The 22,955-nt window shown below is 57.0% G+C and overlaps 1 protein-coding gene across 2 annotated transcripts; it reads left to right on the forward strand.

Moving 5' to 3' along the window:
* Positions 1-3,547: 3,547 nt before the first annotated feature.
* On the forward strand, positions 3,548-19,681 carry IMPDH1 (inosine monophosphate dehydrogenase 1). Of its 2 annotated transcripts, none has more exons than XM_032305336.1 (15): positions 3,548-3,811; positions 7,723-7,824; positions 9,959-10,007; positions 12,238-12,339; positions 12,466-12,540; positions 12,796-13,002; positions 13,136-13,223; positions 14,045-14,244; positions 14,864-14,954; positions 15,211-15,306; positions 16,640-16,783; positions 16,894-17,038; positions 17,334-17,477; positions 17,616-17,699; positions 18,916-19,681. In XM_032305336.1, the coding sequence occupies exons 1-15, from the start codon at positions 3,636-3,638 to the stop codon at positions 18,935-18,937; spliced, it is 1,725 nt and encodes a 574-aa protein (XP_032161227.1). In that variant the 5' UTR covers positions 3,548-3,635; the 3' UTR covers positions 18,938-19,681. The 2 variants fall into 2 exon arrangements, with proteins under 2 accessions (XP_032161227.1, XP_032161228.1); XM_032305337.1 differs by having other exon boundaries at positions 7,726-7,824.
* The last annotated feature ends 3,274 nt before the right edge of the window (positions 19,682-22,955 follow it).

Raw genomic sequence — 22,955 nt, forward strand, 5'->3', positions numbered from 1 at the left:
CTTTCCACAAGATCTGACCCAATACTCTCATTTCTCAGCCGAGGAAAACAGTCCCAGTGGGGATATGGATACATAGCTCTTTCAGGTACAAACAACTGAAAAAGTCCTTTGTCCTGCTGGCTTAGGAAGATTAAGTCATTTTGCTTTCCTTACGGCTTCTTCAAATAGTTCCTCTAGACCAGCGTTTCTCAACATCAGCCCTATTGACCTTGGGACTGACTGACTCTTTGTTGTGAAGGGCTGTCCTGTGCCCTTGAGGACGTTTAATGGCACTCTGGCCTCTACCCACTAGATGCCAGTAATCCACCCTCTTCTCCCTTTGTCTGAACAATCAAAAATGTCCCTACACATTGCCAAATGTCCCGGGGAGAACGAACCACTGGCCCAGACATTACTGAAGGTAAGATCCCTTCGTATGAAATGCTGCGGCCCTTGGGTTATCCCATCAAAATGTGATTGTTTTAATGAATCCACCCTCTTCTCCCTTTGTCTGAACAATCAAAAATGTCCCTACACATTGCCAAACGTCCCGGGGAGAATGAACCACTGGCCCAGACATTACTGAAGGTAAGATCCCTTCGTATGAAATGCTGCGGCCCTCGGGTTATCCCATCAAAATGTGATTGTTTTAATGAATAGTTTGCCAGCAAATTTCATTTGTAGACGGCAAGCTCTGGAGAAAAGACAGAACCACTCTGCAGCCAGCGCCAGGTCTCAATCACTGCTCAGAGTCACTTATTCCATACGTGTGTCATTTATTTATCACCCTGCCTACTTCCAGTGGACTTTGAGATGGAGCCTGACTTATGTTCTTCTCTGAACAAGTTGCTATGTTCTGTGTGCTGCCCAGGAGTCTGGCTGTGGAGAAGGGTCTCCTCTCTGTCAGAGCCCCTCTCAAACTGTACTCTCCCTGCCTGTCTATCTGTCTGCCCCAGTGGCCTGTAAGGGCCACCGCTGCAGAGACAATGACCATGTAATTGGCACTTGGGAAGTGCCCAATAAACATTTGTTGAAGGAACGGTGCCATAGAAATTATAATATGTTGCACTTAGCTGTGAGTCAAAAGTTTAGCTACAACTTGCTTCGTTTACAATAACCATTGCTTATGTTTATTAAGAACTCACCAGAAGGGGGCTTGGGTGGCTCAGTTGGGTAAGAGTCTGACTGTGGCTCAGGGTCATGATCTCAGGGTCCTGGAATCAAACCTCAGCAGGGAGTCTGCTTCTTTCCCTCTGCTCCTCCCCCTTCCCCTCTCCCCCTGCCTCTCCCCCTACTCATGTGCCCACGTACCCATGCTCTCTCTCTCTCTGAAATAAAATCTTAAAAACAAACAAACAAAAACCTACCACAAGCCAGGAACTTTATATGTTTTTTCTCCCTAATAGCAAATCAACGTTAAAAGGTAGATACTACTAACCCCATTTGAAAGATGAAGAAATTGGTTCAGAGAGAGTTTATGACTTCAGGGATTATATAGTAAGAAGTCCATATGTGGACCTAGGCTCACCGAATAGCCAGTCCTAGTCCTAGTCCTCTCTGATATATTAATGCTCCTGTCTACAGTCGTAAACCTGTGTGTTGGCTCTTTCTGTGAAAAGAATGATTAGTTCATGATTAGCTACCAGAGAAATGACTGTAATCATTGTGTACAGTTAAGATCGGTCTACCTTGGGGCACCTGGGTGGTGCAGTTGTTAGGCGTCTGCCTTTGGCTTAGGTCATGATCCCAGGATCCTGGGATGGAGCCCTGCTTCTGGTTCCCTGCTTGGTGGGGAGCCTGCTTCTCACTCTCCCACTCCCCCTGCTTGTGTTCCCTCTCTCGCCGTTTTTCTCTCTCTGTCAAGTAAATAAATAAAATCTTTTTTTTGTTTAATAAATAAAATCTTTTAAAAAAATCAGACTACCTTGCTTCTCTGAGAGATCTGCAGGACCATGGAAATAATCTTGTTATACAAAATTGTCTTAGTCCCTTTGGGCCACTATAACAAAAGTACCATAGACTGCGTGGCTTAAACAACAGTTTAGGGTGGCTCAGTTGGTTAGGTGTCTGCCTTTGGTTCAGGTCATGATCCCAGGGTCCTGGCTGCTTGCTCAATGGGGAATCTGCTTCTCCCTCTGTCTGCTGTTCTCCCTGCTTGTGCTCTCTTTCTCTCTGACAAATAAGTAAAATCTTAAAAAAGAAGAAACAAAACAAAACACCAACAGCAGTTTATTCCTCACAATCTGGAGGCTGAGAAGTTTAAGATCAAGACACTGGCAGATTTGATGTCTGGTGAGAAATTTTTTCCTGGTTCATAGATACTGTGTCCTTTTGTGGCAGAAGGGGTTGGGGTGCTTATTGGGGTATCTTTTATAAGGACACTAATCCCATGACCTAATCACCTCCCAAAGTTCCCACCTCCAAATACCATCACCATGAGGATTAGATTTCAATATATGACTTTTGAGGGGACACAAACATTCACTCAATAGCAAAAATATTGTCTATAATGGCATTCATGGTAACAAGATTTTCATGTGTGGCCAAGAATCAGAGAAACCGTGCTTTAATCCTAAATCTGGGGAGTGGGTGTGCACATGTATAGGAAAAGATACCAGACAGGATAAAATGCAAGATCCTACCACTGCAAAAATTCAATTTCCTTTGTGAGATGGTTGCTGAAAAGTCTGATCCACAACTCTGCCTTCTTGAAATACATCTTAACTCCCCCAGTCATTCAATGTTTACCATTTGCTCTCTTGAATTGTCAGATTTTTTTTTAACTATACAGTATAAGAATTGTCAAGTGTTTATTTTCTGTCTACTCTGTCTCCTCAAAGAAATTGCCTGAAGGCAAGGGACTCTTTTCTTTGCCATCTTTGCTATGTGCGCGTTCATTGTTGACAAGAATAATAACAGTGGTGAAATAGGAAGAGTTATGCCTTCTAACCAGTAAATGAACAAGTTTGAGCACCTGCGTGCTCAGCCCCACTACGTGGTTATGGGGTACCCCCAAAAGAAGGCAGACAAGGCCTTTTTCCTTAAGGATCCTGCAGCCTTATCTGTTCCTTCCTCAGGTAGTGACAGTTAAAAGCTGAGGAGACTTATTTTCCTCTGGTCTAAGGGAGTCTGTTGAATAGGTAAAGGGAGGAGGCAGTAGGCAAAGGGAGATGGATTATCTCCCCGCCCATCTTGTCCTAGTTGAAGTAGGTCTGCGGCTGGCCCGTAGGAGGCGCTCCAGAGGACCATTCCATCAGTCTTCCTAAGCGCTCGGCTCCTTTTCTTTTCTGCTTTTCCTAAGAAGGAGCCAGGACAAACTGGAAGGTCTAGACTGAGGGGAAGGTGATGGGGCGGGGGTGGGTGGGTGGTGTGGCGTTCCTTTGCAGTTCCACCTCCATCTCCTGGTATCCGCTCACTGATCCCGGGACGCCAGAGACGGGCTGAGTCCGAACACCCGCTTACCGGGCTGGGCGGAGCGCAGTGCCAAGACCGAGCCTTCATCCCTTGATGCCCCGCCCCCTACCCTCAAGCCCCACCCCGGCCCTCAGGCCCCGCCCCTTCCCCGGCCCCCGACTGGGCTGCGCTCACTCCCCAGCGGGGGCCCGGGGAGCCTCCAGGCGGAGCGGCTCCCGCCCGCCCTGAGCAGCGGCCTCCGCATGGAGGGGCCGCTTGCTCCACTAACGGGGTCGGGGCCGCTGCCGCCACCGCCGCCGCTTCGGGGAGGCGGAGCCGCCGCCGTTCCGGAGCCCGGAGCCCGGCAACACCCCGGACACGAGACGGCGGCGCAGCGGTACAGCGCCCGTCTGCTGCAGGCCGGCTACGAGCCCGAGAGGTGACGCCCAGGGCAGAGCGCGCGGGGCGCATCCGGGGCGGGCGCGGTGGCTCCGGGAACCGGGCGACGCTGCGGGGGAGGGGAAGGGCAGGCCCTAGCACCCTTGCCCTCTAACTGCCTCAACCCCTAACTTCCTGAAACCGGGCTCAGACGCCAAGCACCTGGCTTTGGTTGGGGGATGCAGGCAGGCACTGGGCCAACGGTTCGGTGCTGCGCCGCGTCTGGGAGCGGGGTAGAAAAATGCTCCCTGAAATCTTAGCCCTGTGTCGGATTTCGGTTACACACCCGACGGTACCTGGTCCAAGCGGCTCCAGCTTCTGGGGGTGGAGACAGTGCTTGCTGGAGTCCCTGTCCAACTTTGTTTGCTCCTCCTGTAGCCGTTTCCTCCTAGAACTATCTCCAGAATCTTCCTGGCAGGTGTCAGTGTCCGGATGGATGCTTCCTCAGAGCGCCCGTGAGGACACCGCCCCCTCCTCACCATTCACTCATTCACTGAGGTCTGATGAGGCCGCCAGTGCAGCTCACCTCAGGGTTTTTCTCCTAACCTTCAAGACGCCCTCTTGCCCGTAGCCTGCTGGGGTCTGTAAGAGTCACTGGAGGAAGAGTGGGGGTGTTGAGCTGGGCCCCAGGGGTACTGGCTGCAAAGGAGACAGTGGCTAATCTCTGGATTGTATCACAGCTTGAAATGCAAACCCGCTGTCCTGGTCCAGAGGATTTGGACTTCTTTCTCTGCCCCATCTGTTGGTGCTCAGCAGCCTGGGGAGGTGACCTGGAAGCTGAGTTTTGTGTGTGTGTGTGGGGGTGGCCTGGGGGAATTAGCCCCGAAGCTCTGCACAGGGGCTGGCAGCTTATGTAAGAACTTTTAAAGGCTTAAGGGGCTGCTGGGTGAAGCCTGCCCCCCCCCACCCTTGGCAGGCTGCCTCTCTAGAATTGACTCAGGATTGGCAGCCCTACTTCCTCCCATCCTAGAAATCCAGCTCGTGGGGCTCAGGGTCCAGGGTTATAAAGGGAGAGGCCAGAGGAGGAGAGGGAGCAGGCTGGGGCACTTGCAGGCTTGATGCGGGTTACGCAGGTATTGCAAAAGTATCATTTCAGAGCTCAGACCGGGGCCATGAAGAAGAATTCCTTTTCCTCCTTGTACTTCTGCACAAAGGGGCATCCCCACCCCCCACCCGTCCCTGAAGAACCTGTGTCAAACCTGAGCCCCAGCCAGGTGGTGTAATGAGATTCCAAACCTGCTCGCTAGACCTCCATCTGCTCTCACTGGCTTAGAGCTGTGGGAAGACGACAGGGTTGCATAGAAAGCCTGGGTCCTGGGTTTGAGGCTAGTGTTACTGTTCTCTGGCTTGAACTTGTGTGACCATGTTCCTTGTTCCAGCTCAATGCCAATGTTTGTGTTACCTCTTCTCCCCATCCCCACCCTCCCCTCAAAAGTGTTTTGAAATCTTGTCCCTTCAAAGGGCCCCAGACCAGGCAGAGGGAGACCTCTGGCTCCCTGCCTGGCACTGTTACCCTGTGACCCGAGACCCTGAAGAAGGTGCTTAGGCCTGTTCCTCTGCCCTGCTGCCTTCACAGCTGCTAGGTGGGGAGCCTCAGGGGACCAACAGCCCTTCCTCTGGCTGAGGAGGCCCACTGGTTGCCTCGGAGTCTCCTCCCCATGGAGGAAGCAGCTGGGGAAGATCAGGAAGAGGGAGGAGGAAAGCCACGGGGATGGATTAACGGGCTCTGGAAAAGGACAGCCTAACCCAGGGCTGAGCCCAGGAGCTTAGAGTAATGAGGAGCCCAGACAGGTCAGAGCTGGAGGGGGTGTGGGGGAGCTGGAGAAGGGGCATAGGGCCATTCTGTCATCACTGGGAAAGTGACCCTCCCCATCACTCAGCCTAGCAGCCTCCTCTCCTGGGTCCAAGTTCTAGTCTGGGGCAGATGTCACATTCATTTCATTTGAGATACCAGAATCCAGCTGCTGTCCTGTGCCCCAGGTCTGGTGGAATCCTGACTAGTACCCTACCCATTTCTGACCCTTTCCTTAGGAGATAGTGCCCCAGAGCATGTCCCTTAGAGATCTAGAGAGACCCTTAGAGATCTAGAGAGATCTAGCAGTCTCAGCTGCTCTTTGCCTGCAATGCCATTCCAGCCCTATCCTATGGCTACAAAGGTGCCCCCAGAGCAGCTCTGGGTGGCCAGGGTCATTTCTCTGGCAGGTCTCACTGTTCTGCCTCCAGGTGGCCAGTGGCAGGTCTTAGTTCTGTGCTCCTCAGGATACCCTCACTCCCCCATATGGTGGTCTGTGATGTTCCCATCACTCACAGTAAGAGGAAAGAGGGCACTGATTGTCTGAGTCTCTTCCAGCACTCCTCACGGGTCTCATCACTTAGCTCTGTGGGAAGGTCCCCCTCCCATCTGCACACAGATGGAACAATCTGGCAGGGTCCTGGGGTGTCACTGGGGGAGGCTGGGCATCCCAGTGAGCCTCCCCTGGGCCTGGCTGCCACCAAACTGTGGCGCAGTAAACAAACGCAGCCTCCCAGGGCTGGGGGTGGGGGGGTGGGGGGGAGGAGCACCACAGCCAGCCAGCCACCTTGCCAGGAAGAGGACTGTGTCCCTGCCCTGCCTTTTTCTCCCCTTACCAAGGAGTGAGCTGTGGGGACCACAAGAGACCATGGAGTTTGGGGGTCAGGGGGGAATTTGCTCTCTAACTTTTGATCAGGAAGTAGCATTAGCTGTGCTGGTCATACAGAGAGAGAGTCTGCCCCCTGCTACCCCACCTGTCCTCATGTGAATCAGTTTGCTACCAAATGTTAGTGCCCCCATGTAGAAATCCGGGTCTTGCTGGGCCCACAGAACCACCAAACTTCTCTTTGGGGAAATCCTCAGAACTTCCCTAGCTTGTCCTAATTTGTATGCATAGTTGCCTAAGCCAGACCTGTGATCCTCCCTCACCTTCCTAGGGCACTATCCTCCCAAATAAAAACAAACTTTCCCCTCTGGGGTTAAAACCCTGATGATTATACACCACTTTCTGAGCTGGGGACAGGGATGTCGGACAGAAGCATTGGATCAGGAAGCCAAGGCAGTACCCATCCTCCCTGGCTTCCTGAACTGAAGGTTTTGCATCTGTAAAGTGGGGCTATCTAATAGTTGGCAGCTGAGGGACTGTAGAGTAAATGTGATCATTTATGAAAAATGCCTTGTAAATTGCAGAGGGCTTCAAGGCCGCCCAAAGGTCAGGGAACGTCATTGTTGAGATTGCCTGCCCCCTAGGCATGATGTTGGGGGAGATGGGGAGCCTACAATCACAAACTCCAGTATGTTGGGGAGAGGTGAGCCCACACCAGTTCCTCAGGGCTCCAAGTACCCATCAGAGAGCCCTTCCTTTGGTCTTGGGTAAAGGCAAACCATGTTAGAGGTATCCCTGGGCTGGGGAGTTAGGACAAGAGGAGACGAGGACCCGATGGCTGGGGGAGCCCAGATTGGGGCCACCCAGGTTGGGAGTGAACCGAGGGGCGCGTTGCAGGGCAGGGGAAGGGGGTGCTAGGAGGCGGGACCACAACTGGTGGAGGGGGCGTGTCCCGGCCAGGTTCAGTTCCCTCCCCCCACTGGATCCACACTCCCTCCCCCGCCCCGTACGCGGGGCTGCTGTGCCACTGCAGGCGGCGGCTGGGCCGGGCTCCGCGGGGCCTTTGTGCGGCGCGGGGCGGAGGCGGCGACCTCCCCGGGGAGGAGCGGGAGGAGAGGGCGGCGCCCCGGGCCCGCCTCGCCGCTGCCGCAGCCCCCGCCCCCGGCCAGCCTGGCCCGCGGCGGCAGCGTGGCCGCGGCGCGGCGTCAGCACAGCAGCGGCGACAGCAGCGACAGCAGCAACAGCAGCGGGGCGGCCCGCGCGGGTGTTTATGTCGGGTCGCGGTGTCTCCCAGCAGCATGGCGGACTACCTGATCAGCGGCGGCACCGGCTACGTGCCAGAGGATGGGCTCACCGCGCAGCAGCTCTTTGCCAACGCCGATGGCCTCACTTACAAGTAAGCGCCGGGGAGAGGGGGAAGCGGGGGGAGGGGGTCGGCGCGCCCACCCCTGCGCCGCGATTCCCCCAGCCCGGGGCCCTGCACGTGCACCGTTGCCCCCTCTGCGACGCCCGCGTTCTCCGGCCCCGATTCGAGTGACTTGGGGTGGGGGTGGGGGGACCGGGCAAAGGCAGGAAGGAGGCCCGCGCTGAGAGCAGACGGACGTGGCACAGCGACATAGCGGGCCCTCCGTGCTGTGCCCCGTTTATGGCCGGATCCGGGGTCGGCCTGCCCCCTTTCTCCTCTCGTGGGCATTTTGACCCCATGGAGGGGCCTTGGGACGGGTGGGAAGTGGAGATGTGGGAGTTATGGAGAGACTTTTTCCAGACCTTGGTCCAGGACACCCTCTCGCTCCCAGCTCCCAAGAGGGTAGAAGGGACCCTGGAGTCCAGCTAAGGCAGCTGCTTGGGTGTTGCCTCCAGGAGAGGCCCGGCTGGGCAGTTGGGATGGCTCCTTTTCCCCACAGATCTGTCCAGCCTTACTTCCACCTGTGCCCTGCCCGCCCACTGGTTAGCACTCGTGCCCCCTGGGCGTGGGTATTTTGTGACTACCATCCCAAGCCCACCCCACACGGGATTTTGGAGGAGGATGAGACCTCACCGTTTGCCTCTGGCTTAGTTTGCTTTTCCATGGGCCCTGGGCCAGTTGTCCTGTGGGCTGCAGGCCTGGCACTAGCTCCTCTACGGGCTGCAGGATTGTGTCCATGCCAGCAAAGAGCATCAAAACCTGGGGCTGGGAGGAGTGGGGATGCTGGCAAGTCAGAAGAACCCCAGTCCTGTCACCTGCCAGTCCCTGCCTTCCCCTGGAAGCATTCTTGCTTGGCAGGCAGTTTCCCTAGACACCAGGATTCCCAGTCATTCCTGTGTGGCCCCCTTGCCTGGCCACAGCTGGGGTGTGGGTCAGGTGAGAGATGTAGATAATGCCGAGACAATGTCCGGGGGCCCAGACTCCAGCATTTCTCCTCCCGCCTCTCCATGAACCACAGAGGCCTCTTCACTGTACAGAAGGGCTGCCAAGGGAGCAGGGAGGTTCTTGATTTGTCTGGGGGTCTTTGATGAAGGGGGAGAAAGTATCTCTTTGATATATTGTTCGCTGGAGTCTTCTAGGAAAACTCACTAGGGAAATTGCTAGGAGTTTCTCTAGGTCTGGGGCAGGTTAAAGACCCCACCTCTCCGAGCCACCCTGGAGCTTTTCCTTCCTGCACTGGGGTGGGTGCCGGCTGCTTTGCTTAGTCCTGTTGGGAGTGTTCCTGAAGTATGGAGCATTTGCTTTTGGGTGTGTCCACCAAGGCCCTGTGATTTCAGGCAGTCTAGCCCGTGGTGGGGGTGGGGTGGTGGCTATAGCACTTTTCTGTGCCATACCCCTGCAGGTGTACACGCTCCTTCTCGGGTTTGCTGTGACCAGGGCCCACCCTAGTGTGGGCAGCTGCCACGCTCTGACCAGGTGTCCTGGTCCTAAACTGCTGGGAAACCCCCTTCCTCCCCTTTTCTGTCCCAGGCCGTGTCTGTGGTGTACCCCACTCCAACCGGAGTGGAGTCCCTGCTCTGTCCGAACACGCCCCACGCTCAGTGCCCTGGGGTCCCTCCATGCTGCTCTGAACCCGCGTGACTCAGCAGCCCCGGCCCTGGGCTGAGCCACTTGTCCTGTGCTTTGAGGTGTTTATGCCATGCTGTGCTACTAAATGGTTTTCAGGTTCATTCCGCGTTTGCTGACTGTCTCCCCCTATCAAGATGGAGAAGTGTTCGAGGGTAGGCACTGTATGTACTCTGTGTGTCATTACAGGGACTTCTGTGTCCCTCGATGAACTCTGAGTCCTGAAGGCAGTGGGCATCTGGGGCCAACCGCCTTGGTGGCGCCCCAGTCCACAGACCTTCCGCTGGCTTTGGCTTGAGGTTTCTGGGCTGGAGTCCACCAGATGCTGGTTGGGAGGGCAGGGGGTTGCTTCAGCCCTGACCAGGGAACGACGTGGATCAGAGGGCTCCAATCTTTGCCCCTCCTCCCACCCACAGGCTGCCTCCCCTAGGCATGGTAGGACCTGCCCCTTTTGGGGACCCCACCCTACCCCATAACACTCACTTTTCTGTCTCCACAGCGATTTCCTGATTCTCCCAGGATTCATAGACTTCATAGCTGATGAGGTGGTGAGTACCTCTTCTGCTGACCTGAGGGGAGAGGGACCATGTATGTGGTAGAAGAGGCTGGCTTCTTGTTCAAGGGCAGGGTGTGGGAGAGACTTATCTTGGGCATGTAGCCTTTATTGCTGCCAGAGAAACTGGCACAGAGTAGTGGGTCATGTCTAATGGGGCAGAGGCAGCTGCGGGGACTCAGGGGTATGCTGAGCAGTGCGCCTAACACGGGGCAGGAGGGCTGTCGCTGACGGAGCTCGAGGTGAGGTTCAAAAAGACCCTGGGGGCATGGGCATGGGTGCGGTAGCCCTCTTACCATTGCAGGGAAGGATTGGGTTTTGTCTGAAATGCTGAGCAAGGACATGACACAAGCCAATAAAATTCTGGAGACTTTGGATGAGGTGGACAGACTTGTTTGTGGATCCATAATGCAAAGGAATTGGCAAGAGGATTTGAAAGAATTAGATTTTGGACAGATACAAGGAAACTTGGTGCCTCGCTTTATTGGAGGGGCTCAGCAATGAGCCAAGAGAATGGACAGTGTTCTTTACACAATTAAGATATGACAAGCTCATAGAAGCCAAGGGGTAGGTGCTGATGAGTATAAGTTGTTTCATGGAAAAGTTAGATTATTCTTTTTTTTTTTTTTTTAAGATTTTATTTATTTATTTGTCAGAGAGAGAGCACAAGCAGGGGGAGTGGCAGGCAGAGGGAGAAGCAGGCTCCCCGCTAAGCAAGAAGCCGGATGGGGGACTTGATCCCAGGACTCTGAGATCATAACCCAAGCCAAAGGCAGACGCTTTTAACCCACTGAGCCAGTCAGGTGCCCCAAGTTAAATTATTCCATAATGAATTCATGCACGTTAAAGAAATCGTTTTTTTTTTTTGTTGTTGTTGTTGCTGTTACCGATGTTTATTCAGGTCTGATCCTCAAGAAAGACCAAAGGCCAGAGTGTGCCTGAATCAGTCTTACATCTGGGAGACTCCTGTCTAGCCTGTGTAGCCAGTGCTGATGCGGACAGAGTTGGGGGGAAAATTTGAGCTATTCTGAACATGCACCTGGCGATGGCGACCAGGATGTCTTGGTTCAGCTGTTCAGTTTAACAAAGTTTACCAAGCCCTCTGGCTTGATGCCGGACCCTGGGCAGGGTGCAAAGAAGAAAGGGATGAAACGGTTCCCTCCCAGCCATCAAGGGTCTCCTTGTCCTGTGGCCTAGGTCAGGAAGGCTGTGTGGCTCTTCTTCTGTGGCATGATGGGAGAGAAGAAGGTGGGGTTTTCTAGACTGCAGGGCCATGGTTCTGAACCAGGGTCTGTGAGATGGACTTCAGGGGCCTATGAATCTCCAAAAATTCTATACCAAAGTCTGTGAGAGCTTGGGAGGCTAGAATCCACGAGCCGTTGGCCTGAATCTCAGAGGCAGATTCCTCCCCAGTGTGTGTTTGCCTCCCTGACCTTTCCCCTGAGTGGCAGCCCCTTGGTTCCCTACTTCCACGGATGTCTGATAGACTCCTTCCTGTGCCGCCTCCTCCTGGTCACAGCCTCTCCCGCCTGGCCCGGCTCAGCCGCCTGCTCGGTGGCCTCCCTGCCTCAGGCCTTGTTATGTAGAGTCCATTCTCCACATCAGAGCCTGAGTGACCTCTTTAAAACATGAAGCAGAGCATGTCTCTCCTCTGCCTGAGACCTTCCTGTGGCTTCTCATCTTAGAGACATATCTAAGTTCCTCTCCTCTCCGTGGCCTTCAAGACGACACACGCTCACTGCCCACCCACCCCCCCGGCCTGCCTCTTGCCCCTCATCCCCTGCTGTCGCCCTTTCTACCGTGCTAGCCTTTTCCTGTCTTAAATACACCTCAGGAAGACTGGGAACAGAGGCCAGGTTCACACTCACAGCTCCCTCTGCCTGACACGACAGTCCCTCAGACTCTGACTCGACTAGTTCCCACTTGCCACGTCCCAAGGAAGGATCTTTTCCTGACCACCACATCCTTCTTGCCATGGTGACTTGGCTTTGTTGTCTCTCTTTGGAGCCTTTATCTTGACTGAAATAATCTCATACATGTTGTTTTCATGTTTGTTATCTTTCCAAGTAGATTGTAACCTCCAGGAGGGACAGCAGGGACCTTACCTGCCTTGTCCACTGCTGTGTCTGCAGGCCCATCCTGGTGTCGGGGACCCATGGGAGCTCAGTAAATGTTCGTTGAGTGAATAGTAAAACTCTTCACCTAGACCGTGCCTCTATTCTCAGGACCTGACTTCAGCCCTAACTCGGAAGATCACCCTGAAGACGCCACTGATCTCCTCCCCGATGGACACTGTGACAGAAGCCGACATGGCCATTGCCATGGCTGTGAGTCAGGCATCAGGGTGGCGTCCCTGGGGTGGGTGGGCTGAATGGGAGGCTGGATTCAGAAGTGGGGTTTGCAGAGCAAGAGGGCTGAGCCCTCACTCTGATCGTGCTTCCCTTCCACCCCAGCTGATGGGCGGTATTGGTTTCATTCACCACAACTGCACCCCGGAGTTCCAGGCCAACGAGGTGCGGAAGGTCAAGGCAAGTACTAGGCCTGTCCCCGGAAAGAATATGTGACCCAGCCGCCCCCTCCTTTGCCATCCCTGCAGGCTGGTGCATCCCCTGGCTGACTGCCGTGGGGTCTTGTCTGCCCTTCCCCACACTGGGCATACGGGGCCCAGTCCTCGTTTGCCCATTGCCCCCTCTCCCCATTGAGAGCCCAGGCTCCCCTGTGGCTTGGCTGTATGCCGCCTCCATCCTTCTTCTAGCCTTCTCCTTCCCCATCTCTCCCCACAGAAATTTGAACAGGGCTTCATCACGGACCCCGTGGTGCTAAGCCCTTCACATACTGTGGGTGACGTGTTGGAGGCCAAGATCCGGCATGGCTTCTCTGGCATCCCCATCACAGAGACAGGCACCATGGGCAGTAAGCTGGTGGGCATTGTCACCTCCCGAGACATTGACTTTCTTGCCGAGAAGGACCACACCACCCTCCTTAGCGAGGTACCTGCAGGGGGAAGGGAGGACCTCACATCCTGGGGCCTCAGGCTGGTGCCTGTGACCAGGGACCAGAGGGAGGCCTGGCTCCCTTCTCTCTCACCTGCCAACCTGCAGGCAAATGTTCCTGGCTCCACAGGTGATGACGCCACGGAACGAGCTGGTGGTGGCTCCTGCCGGTGTAACCTTGAAAGAGGCAAATGAGATCCTGCAGCGCAGCAAGAAAGGTACGCGGGCATGGGCAGAAAGCTCCAGATCCCCCCAGTCTGGCTCCTGGTACCCCAGGCCAGCTCTTGCTGCAGACCATTGTCTTGTCCCAGCAACCAAACTGGCCGGGCCTTAGGGAAGGTTTGAGCAATGCCAGGTTAGAGCATGAATCCTGAGGTCCTTTTCCTGGCATAGGAAAACCTGTTCTTATTCAACATCTTCACACTATGTCTCCCCATAATGCTCGTCCTGTAAAATGCTCATCACAAACACAAAAAAGTCTGGAACATGCTGCTTTCTATCTCCCACATTCCATTAAAAAAATTGTATGTCCACTTATTAAAGGCCCTGAGAAATCCTGCAGTTAAGTTTATTTGACATTGTAGGTCCTTATGGGAGACATTAGCAATGCCTACCTGGCTCCTACTGGGTTATTTTCTGGGGGTGATGTTGGAGAGGGTATGTGTTCCTTCCTGCAAGACAGCCTTACATTTGTGCCCTGGCTAGGGGTTTTCGACCACTGTGGCCTGTGGCCTAGCAGGTGAAAGGCTGCCAGTGCTCAGGGGCCACCCACCCAGCCTGGTTAGGCCACAGGGCAGGAAGAGCTCCGGAACCCACTTGGCTAGGAGGTTTCTTTGCTTCCTGTTCCTGGGAAGAGGGCCAGGTCCCTAGGAGCATTTCCTGGGTGGGTGCTGTCACCTAGTGGCTATTTTGGGTACTTCAGTAGAATCTCTGACCTGGCTCTGTTTCCTCCTCGAGGTCCCCCAGTCCCCCAGTCCCCCAGTCCCACTCCGGCCCCAAGAGGCCTGCTCCTTTACCGAACGTTTGCATTACTCATCAGGGAAGCTGCCCATTGTCAACGATCGTGATGAACTGGTGGCCATCATTGCCCGCACTGACCTGAAGAAGAACAGGGATTACCCTCTGGCCTCTAAGGATTCCCACAAGCAGCTGCTGTGTGGGGCGGCCGTGGGCACCCGGGAGGATGACAAATACCGCCTGGACCTGCTCACCCAGGCAGGCGCCGACGTCATAGTGCTGGTACGGGCACCGCGGGGGGCACGGTGGTTCAGGAGAGGAGAGGCTCACGGACACCCGGGTTTGCCTCCAATGACGCCTGAAGCCGGGATTGGCAGGGTCACTGGTCCTCTGACAGCTCAGGCCCTCCGCACCCTAACACTCAGAGCTCATATTCTTCGAGAACCTCCCGCTCGCCAGGTCCTGCACTGAGACCTTTATGTGGATGAACTCATTTGGTTCTCACCACAACTCCCGGAGGGTCAAGACCACGCCCACCTGTCAGAGGAGGAACCCCGGGGTGGAAGGAATGCAGTGGTTTCATCTGGTAGTGAGTTGGTGGGAACAGGCCATGGCCCCAGGCAACACCTGCTTGCTGTGAGGACCAGTCTATACAGTGGCTATGCCTGGACCCTCTCTGCTCTGAGACCATAAATTGGTGGCGTTCAACCTTTGGGGGAAAGCAGGCCTCTTGGAGACTCAGTCTGCTGAGAGCTGTCAAGCTGTTTGCCCAGGGAGAAGAAGAAAGAGCTTTCTCCTAACACTTTTCATACAGTTTCAGGAGTTTGTTTGCTCATGACCCCCTTCCTCCTATGAGGACTCGGCCACTGAAGCCTGAGCTTTCCTGTCCCCCTTCTCGCAGGACTCCTCCCAAGGGAACTCTGTGTATCAGATCGCCATGGTGCACTACATCAAGCAGAAATACCCCCACCTCCAGGTGATTGGGGGGAATGGTGAGTGCAGGGTCCCCGTCAGCCCCCAGCCCTTGTTCCCTCGTTGTGTAACTTTCCCTCTGTCCTTCAGCCTCTCTAGGTGATGGCATTGCTCCTGCGTGGGGGCAGAAGGCTGAATGAATGGGCTTGGTCGGTGGGGGGTGGTGAGGAGGACTAGACTGGGGTCCCAGGCAGCCCCAGAACAAGGCAAGGGCATCCCATCCTCACAGTGTTTCTCTTTCCCTGCTTCTCCAATCCCTTGTCCCCACCCCTTCAGTGGTGACAGCGGCTCAGGCCAAGAACCTGATTGATGCCGGTGTGGACGGGCTGCGCGTGGGCATGGGCTGTGGCTCCATCTGCATCACCCAGGAAGGTAGGTGTCAGGAGAGCGATGCCAACAAGAATGCCCCCCGGGCCTTCTGCAGGCTCTGGGAACCCACTCATGTCCCACAGATGCGTGCTGAATGCTCGCTGTACCAGGCCTCTTCCCAGGATGAGGGGTGCTTCAGGGGTGACTTGGGCTCCAACTCTGTCTCTTTGGCCCACTGACTTGGGGGAGGCAGGTGTGAGATCAGGTTACTGTGAGTTTTGGGGTATGTGCCAGCCTGCTTCTCAGATTCTGGTCCAGGAGGCCCAGTCCAGAGGACCAGGGCTGGTGTGAATCCTTCTCTGAGGGGCTCTCTGGAACCCAGCTCAGAGCTGGGATCAGCTTTGTGACAAGGCAGGAACTTGGGGATGTGGAGATAGCATGTCCCTGAGTGTGTAAGGACATAGGAGCTTATCACCGTGTGGCAATAATGGGGGACGGGGATCCGGCTCAGTCACAAAGCCCTTTTTCGGGGTGTGCTCCTACCCATGAAGTGGGGGAGACCCTGCTGTGTATCTCCGTGTGGTTGAGGGGTGCTCCCTGGAGGCTGGGGTCTGACTTGTAGGTCCTGGCTTGGCCTGAGGGGATGTATCTGGCCCCTCGAGGGAAGGTCATTTCTCCACACCACCAAGTGACCCATTTGGTCTTGGTCTTTTCTGCCCAGAACGTCTCCTCCTTTTGGTCTTCAGAGCCTCTGCTTTTAAGTTTTGAGCCTTTGTCTTAGCTGACCACCCTGGTAAAATGGGGGCCTTCCCTCGGTGACTTGACAAACTGAGCACCTGCTGTGTGTCAGGCACTGTTCTAACTCTTGGGAGGCAATAGGGACCAAATCAACCACAGGTACTTCCCGAGAAGGCCTCTTCTCCACTGTACCCCACTTCACCTCCATCCCCAGGTACATGCTAGTTCCTTAGACTTCCCACTTAAAACCTCATACTTAGAGACCCTGGACAATTAAACTCAGAGAAACGCGCACCTGTATCCCAAAGGAGGCTGTGAGTACCTCACCCTGGGAACAGGCTTCGCAAATCACAGAGGTCGAGAGAGAGACCTTGAGCCTGGGAACCCCCTCCCCCAGACCCATGTGCCCCGGTCTGGGGGTGGGGGCGCTCTACTCTGAAGGCCACCAGAATCCTGCAAGGTGCGAATGTTCTGGGTGAAGTGGGCCAGGTCCCTGGGGTGCTGTTGCCCCTAGTGTTCTTTGCTGCCATCTCTCTTGTGCCTCGGAAATACCACCTAGCCTGGTCCCTTTCCCCACGCGGAGGTGGGGCACACGGAGAAGGGGGCTTCTCCCTGTGTTGCTGCTGGAGCTCTGATGGGTATCCCCTCCAACACACAGTGATGGCGTGTGGTCGGCCCCAGGGCACTGCTGTCTACAAGGTGGCTGAGTATGCCCGGCGCTTTGGAGTGCCAGTCATAGCGGATGGTGGCATCCAGACCGTGGGGCATGTGGTCAAGGCCTTGGCCCTGGGAGCCTCCACAGGTGAGGGGGCTCTCCTGGGGTCGGCGCGTGGAGGGGTGGGTGGCCGGGAGGTGGGCAAGGGCAATAGGAGGTCTGTGGGCCTAGACACACTGACCCCTCAACTGTCGCAGTGATGATGGGCTCCCTGCTTGCCGCCACCACGGAGGCCCCTGGCGAGTACTTCTTCTCCGATGGGGTGAGGCTCAAGAAGTACCGGGGCATGGGCTCCTTGGACGCCATGGAGAAGAGCAGCAGCAGCCAGAAACGATACTTCAGGTGCCCCACTGTGGAATCCCGGCCCTGGGCAGACCAGCCACAACCCTCCTGCGTCCCCACCACCTGTGACTTCCCCATGTGGTGCCCGGTCCCCACATGATAGTTCTGGAAACAAAGCACAGGGTACAAGTAGTGGACCTGGGATGGTCCCTGGGCCGTCTGACTCAGAACCCAGGGAGGGGCTGCTCTTGGGGGCCTTCTGCATGGTGTCCCCTCTGCTGGTTCCCTCAAGAGGCAGGGTGGGCTCCCCCGAGCCAGGGGGCCGCTTGGCTTAGTGTCTTTGACCTCCACGCAGTGAGGGGGATAAGGTGAAGATCGCACAGGGTGTCTCGGGCTCCATCCAGGACAAAGGCTCCATTCAGAAGTTCGTGCCCTACCTCATAGCGGGGATCCAACATGGCTGCCAGGATATCGGCGCCCGGAGCCTGTCCGTCCTGCGGTGAGTCCTGCGACTGGGGCTGGGGCCGTTGGTTGGGGGCACAGGTAGGGGTCCCTGGGAGGCTCCCGGCTCCTTCCTGCTTCCTCTCTCTCTCTCTGTCCTCGGTGTCCCTGACACTCTCCACCTACCTGCCCACAGGTCCATGATGTACTCAGGAGAGCTCAAGTTCGAGAAGCGGACCATGTCGGCTCAGATCGAGGGCGGCGTCCATGGCCTGCACTCGTAAGTGTGGCAGCCTCCTCGCCCCAGCTGGCGGGCACCGGGTCGGGCAGGTGGGGCCATGGTTCTGAGGCCAGGCTGAGGTCTCAGGGAACCCGTGGACCATCTGCTCCAGGGACGGTGCTGCCGCAGGAGGAGCCCATCTCCCTCCAGGGCTGGGCCCACTGTGGGACCCTGTCCTTTAGCCCCCAGTGAGTCAGGCCCTTCTGCTCCCCTCGGGCGCCTCCCCGAGCAGGACATGGGAGGCTGTGGCCGCTGACCCCTCCTGGGCTCCCAGTCCCTCGCTTGCTCAGCAGCTTGGTGGCTGGTGGCAGGGGCTGGTGGCGCCGGGCTCTTGCTGGTGGCAGCATCAGGCAGGCAGGCCAAGGCTGGCGGCACACGCCCTCTGGCGGTGACAAGGGCAGAGCGACAGATGCCAGGGCCAGAGCTGGGGCGGCCGTGGGTGGGGGCAGTGCTAGTTGGCAGCGGTAGTCGCAGAGGCATGCGTCCCTGCCCTGGTCGAGAGGGCCTACCCCCCCCAGACACCGGCGGGCGTCTAACCTGTGTCTCTTTCTGCCCCACCCTCCCATAGCTATACCTTTCTGCCGTGTAAGTAACCGCGCTGCCCGGGCCAAGCGTAGAGTAGAGCAGGGGCAGTCTGGGTGGGACCTGGGTTGGGGGCAGGGGCTGCTGGGTCGGGGGTGGCCCTGGGGTGTCAGCAGGGGACATGGACCCTAGGACCAGCACTGAGCTGGGGACAGCCAACCGTGGCCTCTCCTCCAGTGGAAACCACCCCTTCTGGGGTGCAGACCCATGTCCCTGACCACAGGCCGCGGCTACCCTGTCTTGGACTGGACCCAGTGACCACCTAGGCCTAGGCCGCTGTGTGTGCAGGGGTGGGGTGGAGATGTGGGCGGCGGAGGTGCAGCTCGGTCTGAGCTCGCTCGTGAGGATGGACTGTGTCTTCATAGCTCCATAGCTGCATCTCCGCCCCCAGCACTGAGGACAGTCCGCTTGGCCGTGGCTGTGGCCAGAAGGAGCATGGCTGTCTCTGGACCTGGCATGGTTCTTTCAGGAGCCTTGGCCTGGGGAACACAGAGGCACAGGGCCTGCTCTTTCCTCCCCCACACCCCCCATGTGGGGGTGCCCTGGCAGCCCAAGGCCTAAAGGCAAGGGGATCTGGGAAGGGAGCAGGGTCCAGAAACCCACTCTTGGCTTCCCTCTTGCCTTGTCCCTACAGTTACGAGAAGCGGCTGTACTGAGGATGGTGGTGGAAGCCGGGGCAGTGGAGGGGGTGCACCCCAGGGTGCCCCTTTGAGCACCGCCTCCCTCCATAACTGAGTGGTCCATAGATTTGCACTACGGATTCCGCAGCTCCTTTCCAGGGAGAGAGGAGGGAAGCCCTTGAGGGTCTGTGGCCCCCTCCTGGCCAACCCCTGCAGAGTTCGGACTGCTCCCAGGGCTCGGCTGCCCTGGGGGTCCTCCTAGGTTCCCCCTCCTTCAGTCCCCCTGAGCCTAGCCAGCCTGGGCTCTCAGGCCGTGTGCCTGCCTCAGGTCTTTCTCGCTGCAGCCTGCTCCGGCCTGGCGCCCACCCCTGGGGCAGGTGGCCCCTCCTGGCTTCCGTAGGGCACCTCCCTCCCCACCCCCCACCCCGGAAATGGTGCTCTCCTGGCCCTGCCTCTGGCCTTTCTTGGGCTGCTGCCCCCTCAGCCATGTGGCACTTCTGGGCTCCTGACCTAGGCCAGAGGGAGGTCTCTGCCCCCTTCCCCTGGCCCTAGGCTACCCGGGCCCGGCTCCTCAGGCCGCTGCCCCCACCCCCACCCCTGGCCCTGGCCCTGGGGAGGAGGCTGCCCTTCATTCCTGACTCACCGTCATCCCCAGGTGTACCATTCCTGCCCTCTCCTCTCAGCTGCAGTCGAAGGCTTTAACTTTGCACACTTTGGGGTCACAGTTACGTCATTGTATATTAAATAATCGGAATAAATCAAGAGGTCTTAATACCTCTCCATCCTGTCTCTGCCTCTTGTCCACTGGGCAGTTGGCCCCCATCCTGGTAGCTCCAAGCCCCCATCAGAGCCGGGCTGGGGTGGGGTTGTGCAGGGCTGGGGTATGGTTGGGGGACACCAGGCCCAGCCTCCCCAGGAAGGGGAGGAGGGCATTGTGGGACTCTAGGGGGGCGTTGGCACAATTGGGCCACATGGCCAGGCAGAGGGGTCTCCCAGGCCTGGGCCTACGCCGGCATATGCCCCTGCTGCCTGGGGCCACCGAGGTCGCAGAAGACAAATGTCAGGAGTCTCCCTGGTGGCCGACCACAAGTCCCCACTGCGGCCTCGCGACCACCAAACGGTGCAGCCCGGACACAGGTGGGCGCAGAGTGGGGCTGCAGCCCTGACCGGCACCTTCATCTGCAGAGACCCATGTGTGGGTACCGGTTGGAGGGGCCCAGCTCCCACGGTTGGTCTGCTCTCAGACCCTGCGTACCAGCCTCAAACCCCGCCCTGTGGGGACGGCACCTAGGCGTGGGCTGCTGCATCTCCTGGGGGCAGCAGGGGTCCTGGGGCGTTCCCCTTGCCTTCCTCTGCCTCTGTTGCAACTGGGAATTGGTCTCACAGCCAAGCCACCCAGGTACAGACACCACTGAGGCGTGTAAGCCAAGAAGATGGCCCGAGTGCTCCAGGGGCAGGAACGAGCAAAGGCTGTAGAAACAAAACCCAGTTTGTGGCTCGTGAACAGCTGGAAACATTCCCCTGACTGTCGGGGAGGGGCTGCCTCAGGACCTGCCGGCCCTCCGACCTTTCCGGAAAGAGCCTCTTGGTGGTGGTGGTGGGGGGCTAACCTTTCATGGTGGCTTCTTCAGGGGTGAGAAAGAAAGAGCTGCTGGGCAGGACTGTCGCGGGGGGAGGTGCTGTTCAGAGTCAGTTGAGTTGCTGCGAAGTGACTGGGTCACTGAGAGTCCGCAGAGGCCTCGAACCCTGGAGTCTGTGGCCTCAGTGAGCACCTAAGAGTCCAAGGTGACCCAGCTATGTGGGAGAAGGATTCACGGATACCAGGGGATGGTAGAAGCTGCGAGGGATGGACCAAAACGAGGCCGTGTCTCATAGTTTGTCCTACACGTCAGTTTACAAAAACCGTACAGGAATCGGCTTGGCCAGATCTAAGGGTTTTTAGAGAACTCTGGAGTCACTCGGCATCAAGGGTGTGAGTGGTTCAAAGGGAGAATTTTCCTTCTGTGCTAGACCCCGGCGGTCCATTGGAGCTGACCAGGAGAATGGGTTACCTCGGATCGATGACTTTTCTGTTACTTGAGGTGTGTTAGCCTTACTTCGGCACTCCTAGAGGGAATTCAGGCATGGTGGTCCTTAAATTTTGGTGCATATCCAACCCCACCGGAAAGCTAAGAACAAACCCCGAAGCCTGGGCTCCCTGAGGTTGGACAGGGTCTGGGCCTCTGAGTTATCACTCAGTCCCTGGAGATTCTGACACATTCCCAAGCTTGAGAATCACTGTTGTAAGAAATTGGAGAATCCAGTTTCCGTGATTTCTGAGCCTTGCCAAATCATGTGCCATGAGGCCTTCAGATGACACGGCACCCACTTCGTGACCTCATTGTAGCAATGTGAGAGAATGTGTGGAAGGTTCTGGGCGCTCTGTAAATTAGTCTTAGCACACCCTATTTGCCCTCCCCTTCTGCAAAGGAACAGAGGCTAGAGATGAACGCATGCCAGGCTGGCCCGGACAGTACACTCAGGCCCAGGTGGGACAAGGGGACAGTTGCTCTAGGGAGGAAGGCCACATCATATGGACACTCCGAGGTGGTCCAGAGCCACATTTGGGACAGATGCAGATCACAGACCCCACAGTCAGCAGGATGTGTCCACCCGCAGTCCAGACTGGTTCGTGAGGTGCAGGTGTCCCCTCACCTAGACCTGGCACCCTCGCCCAGCTCTGTGCGGCCCAGGGTGCCTGCCACCAGGCTGTGGAAGATGTGGCTGCACAGGCCCCAGGACTCGCTGCTATGGCACCCCAGGTCTTGCCTCATGAGCAGTTGCATCTGTGCAGTGAGCTGGCCAGGGTCCCAGTGGTCCACAGCGACACCAGCACCCAGGTGACTCACCTTGGGCTCTGGTGCTGGCACAGGAAGTGGCTTGGCACACTCTCCGTGGCCTGCACCTTGAAGCCACGGGCCAGGGAGAGCAGCAGTTTCTTGTTCTGGCTGGGGCAGGAGCAGAAGCAGCAGCAGCTGGCGGGGGCCCAGGGGAGGTGCGGCTTGCAGTGCAGGTGAACAGAGCCCGAGAGCTGGGGGGTAGCCGTGCGGCTGTGGCTGGCCCACCCTGGAGGACAGATGGAAGAGTGGTGGGTAGCCCTCGGCTCTACCTTCCCCCTCACATCTGCCAGCGGAGGGCAGGGCTCTCAGACAGCTTCACTCGTAGGTAGCTCAGGAGGAGCTGCACTAGCCCTCTGAGGGCTCTTTCAGCTTCTGTGCTTCCAGTGCTGATCAGGAAGTGGGCAGGCAGCCATCCAGGAGAGGGGTCAGCACCCCAGCTGTGTACGACTCCGCCACCCTCAATTCTTCCTCCACCCCATCTCCTTACATCCAGGAGTGGGATCTAGAGAGGAAGAGGGGCCAGCCCTGGGGAGAAGGGGGGCACACAGTTCCTCCCTCCAACCTCGAACTAAGCTTTTTTGTTCCTTCAGAATTCCTCCTGGCGTCTGAGAGCCGCACTCCGACCCCAGCCTCTCTGGGTCCGTGCCTCTCCCCACAACTTTATACATGGACCCCTCCTTACTCAGGGGCTAGGAGCAATTCTGTCCACCACCCCGCAACCCCAACGGCACTGACCAGGCCCCAGCTCCCAAACCCTGCTCCCCATACCTGTTGTCCCCGGGATGGGGCCCCTCCCCTGCAGAGTGTGGGAGTCACTTTCACCAGCCTCCTGTACCTTCCTCCCAGGTCAGTTCCAGACGGAAGATAGGCAGGGTCAGGCACCGGAGAGACCTTGGTCCCAACCTTCTGCCCCACCCCTTCTCAAGGCCATTGGCAACAGCAGTCGCTGGGCTGAGAGCTTGGTGTCTGGCTCCCAAGTGAGCCGTGCTCCCCAGCCCAGCTAGTCGGAAGGAGGCAGGTGGGTGACAGGGTGCTGTATTAGCCTGGGACAGGTAGAGACCAGCCTTTCCCTCTCTAGGTGCCTCAGTTTCTCTACTTAGGAAGAGGGAAAAGGTGCCTCAGTTTCTGTTCTCTTAGGGAAGGAAGACCCCCACCCCCTGCACGTCAGGCATCTC

This window comes from Mustela erminea, chromosome 11 (genome assembly GCF_009829155.1).
Source record: "Mustela erminea isolate mMusErm1 chromosome 11, mMusErm1.Pri, whole genome shotgun sequence".
Classification (NCBI taxonomy): domain Eukaryota; kingdom Metazoa; phylum Chordata; class Mammalia; order Carnivora; family Mustelidae; genus Mustela; species Mustela erminea.

Excerpts from the sequence above, each read along its gene's own strand:
- IMPDH1 (XM_032305336.1), top strand. The coding sequence starts at position 3,636 with ATGGAGGGGCCGCTTGCTCCACTAACGGGGTCGGGGCCGCTGCCGCCA. Across the intron at positions 3,812-7,722 it reads GCCGGCTACGAGCCCGAGAG|CAGCATGGCGGACTACCTGA; the intron begins GTGACGCCCAGG and ends GGTGTCTCCCAG. Across the intron at positions 14,955-15,210 it reads CCAGGTGATTGGGGGGAATG|TGGTGACAGCGGCTCAGGCC; the intron begins GTGAGTGCAGGG and ends CCACCCCTTCAG.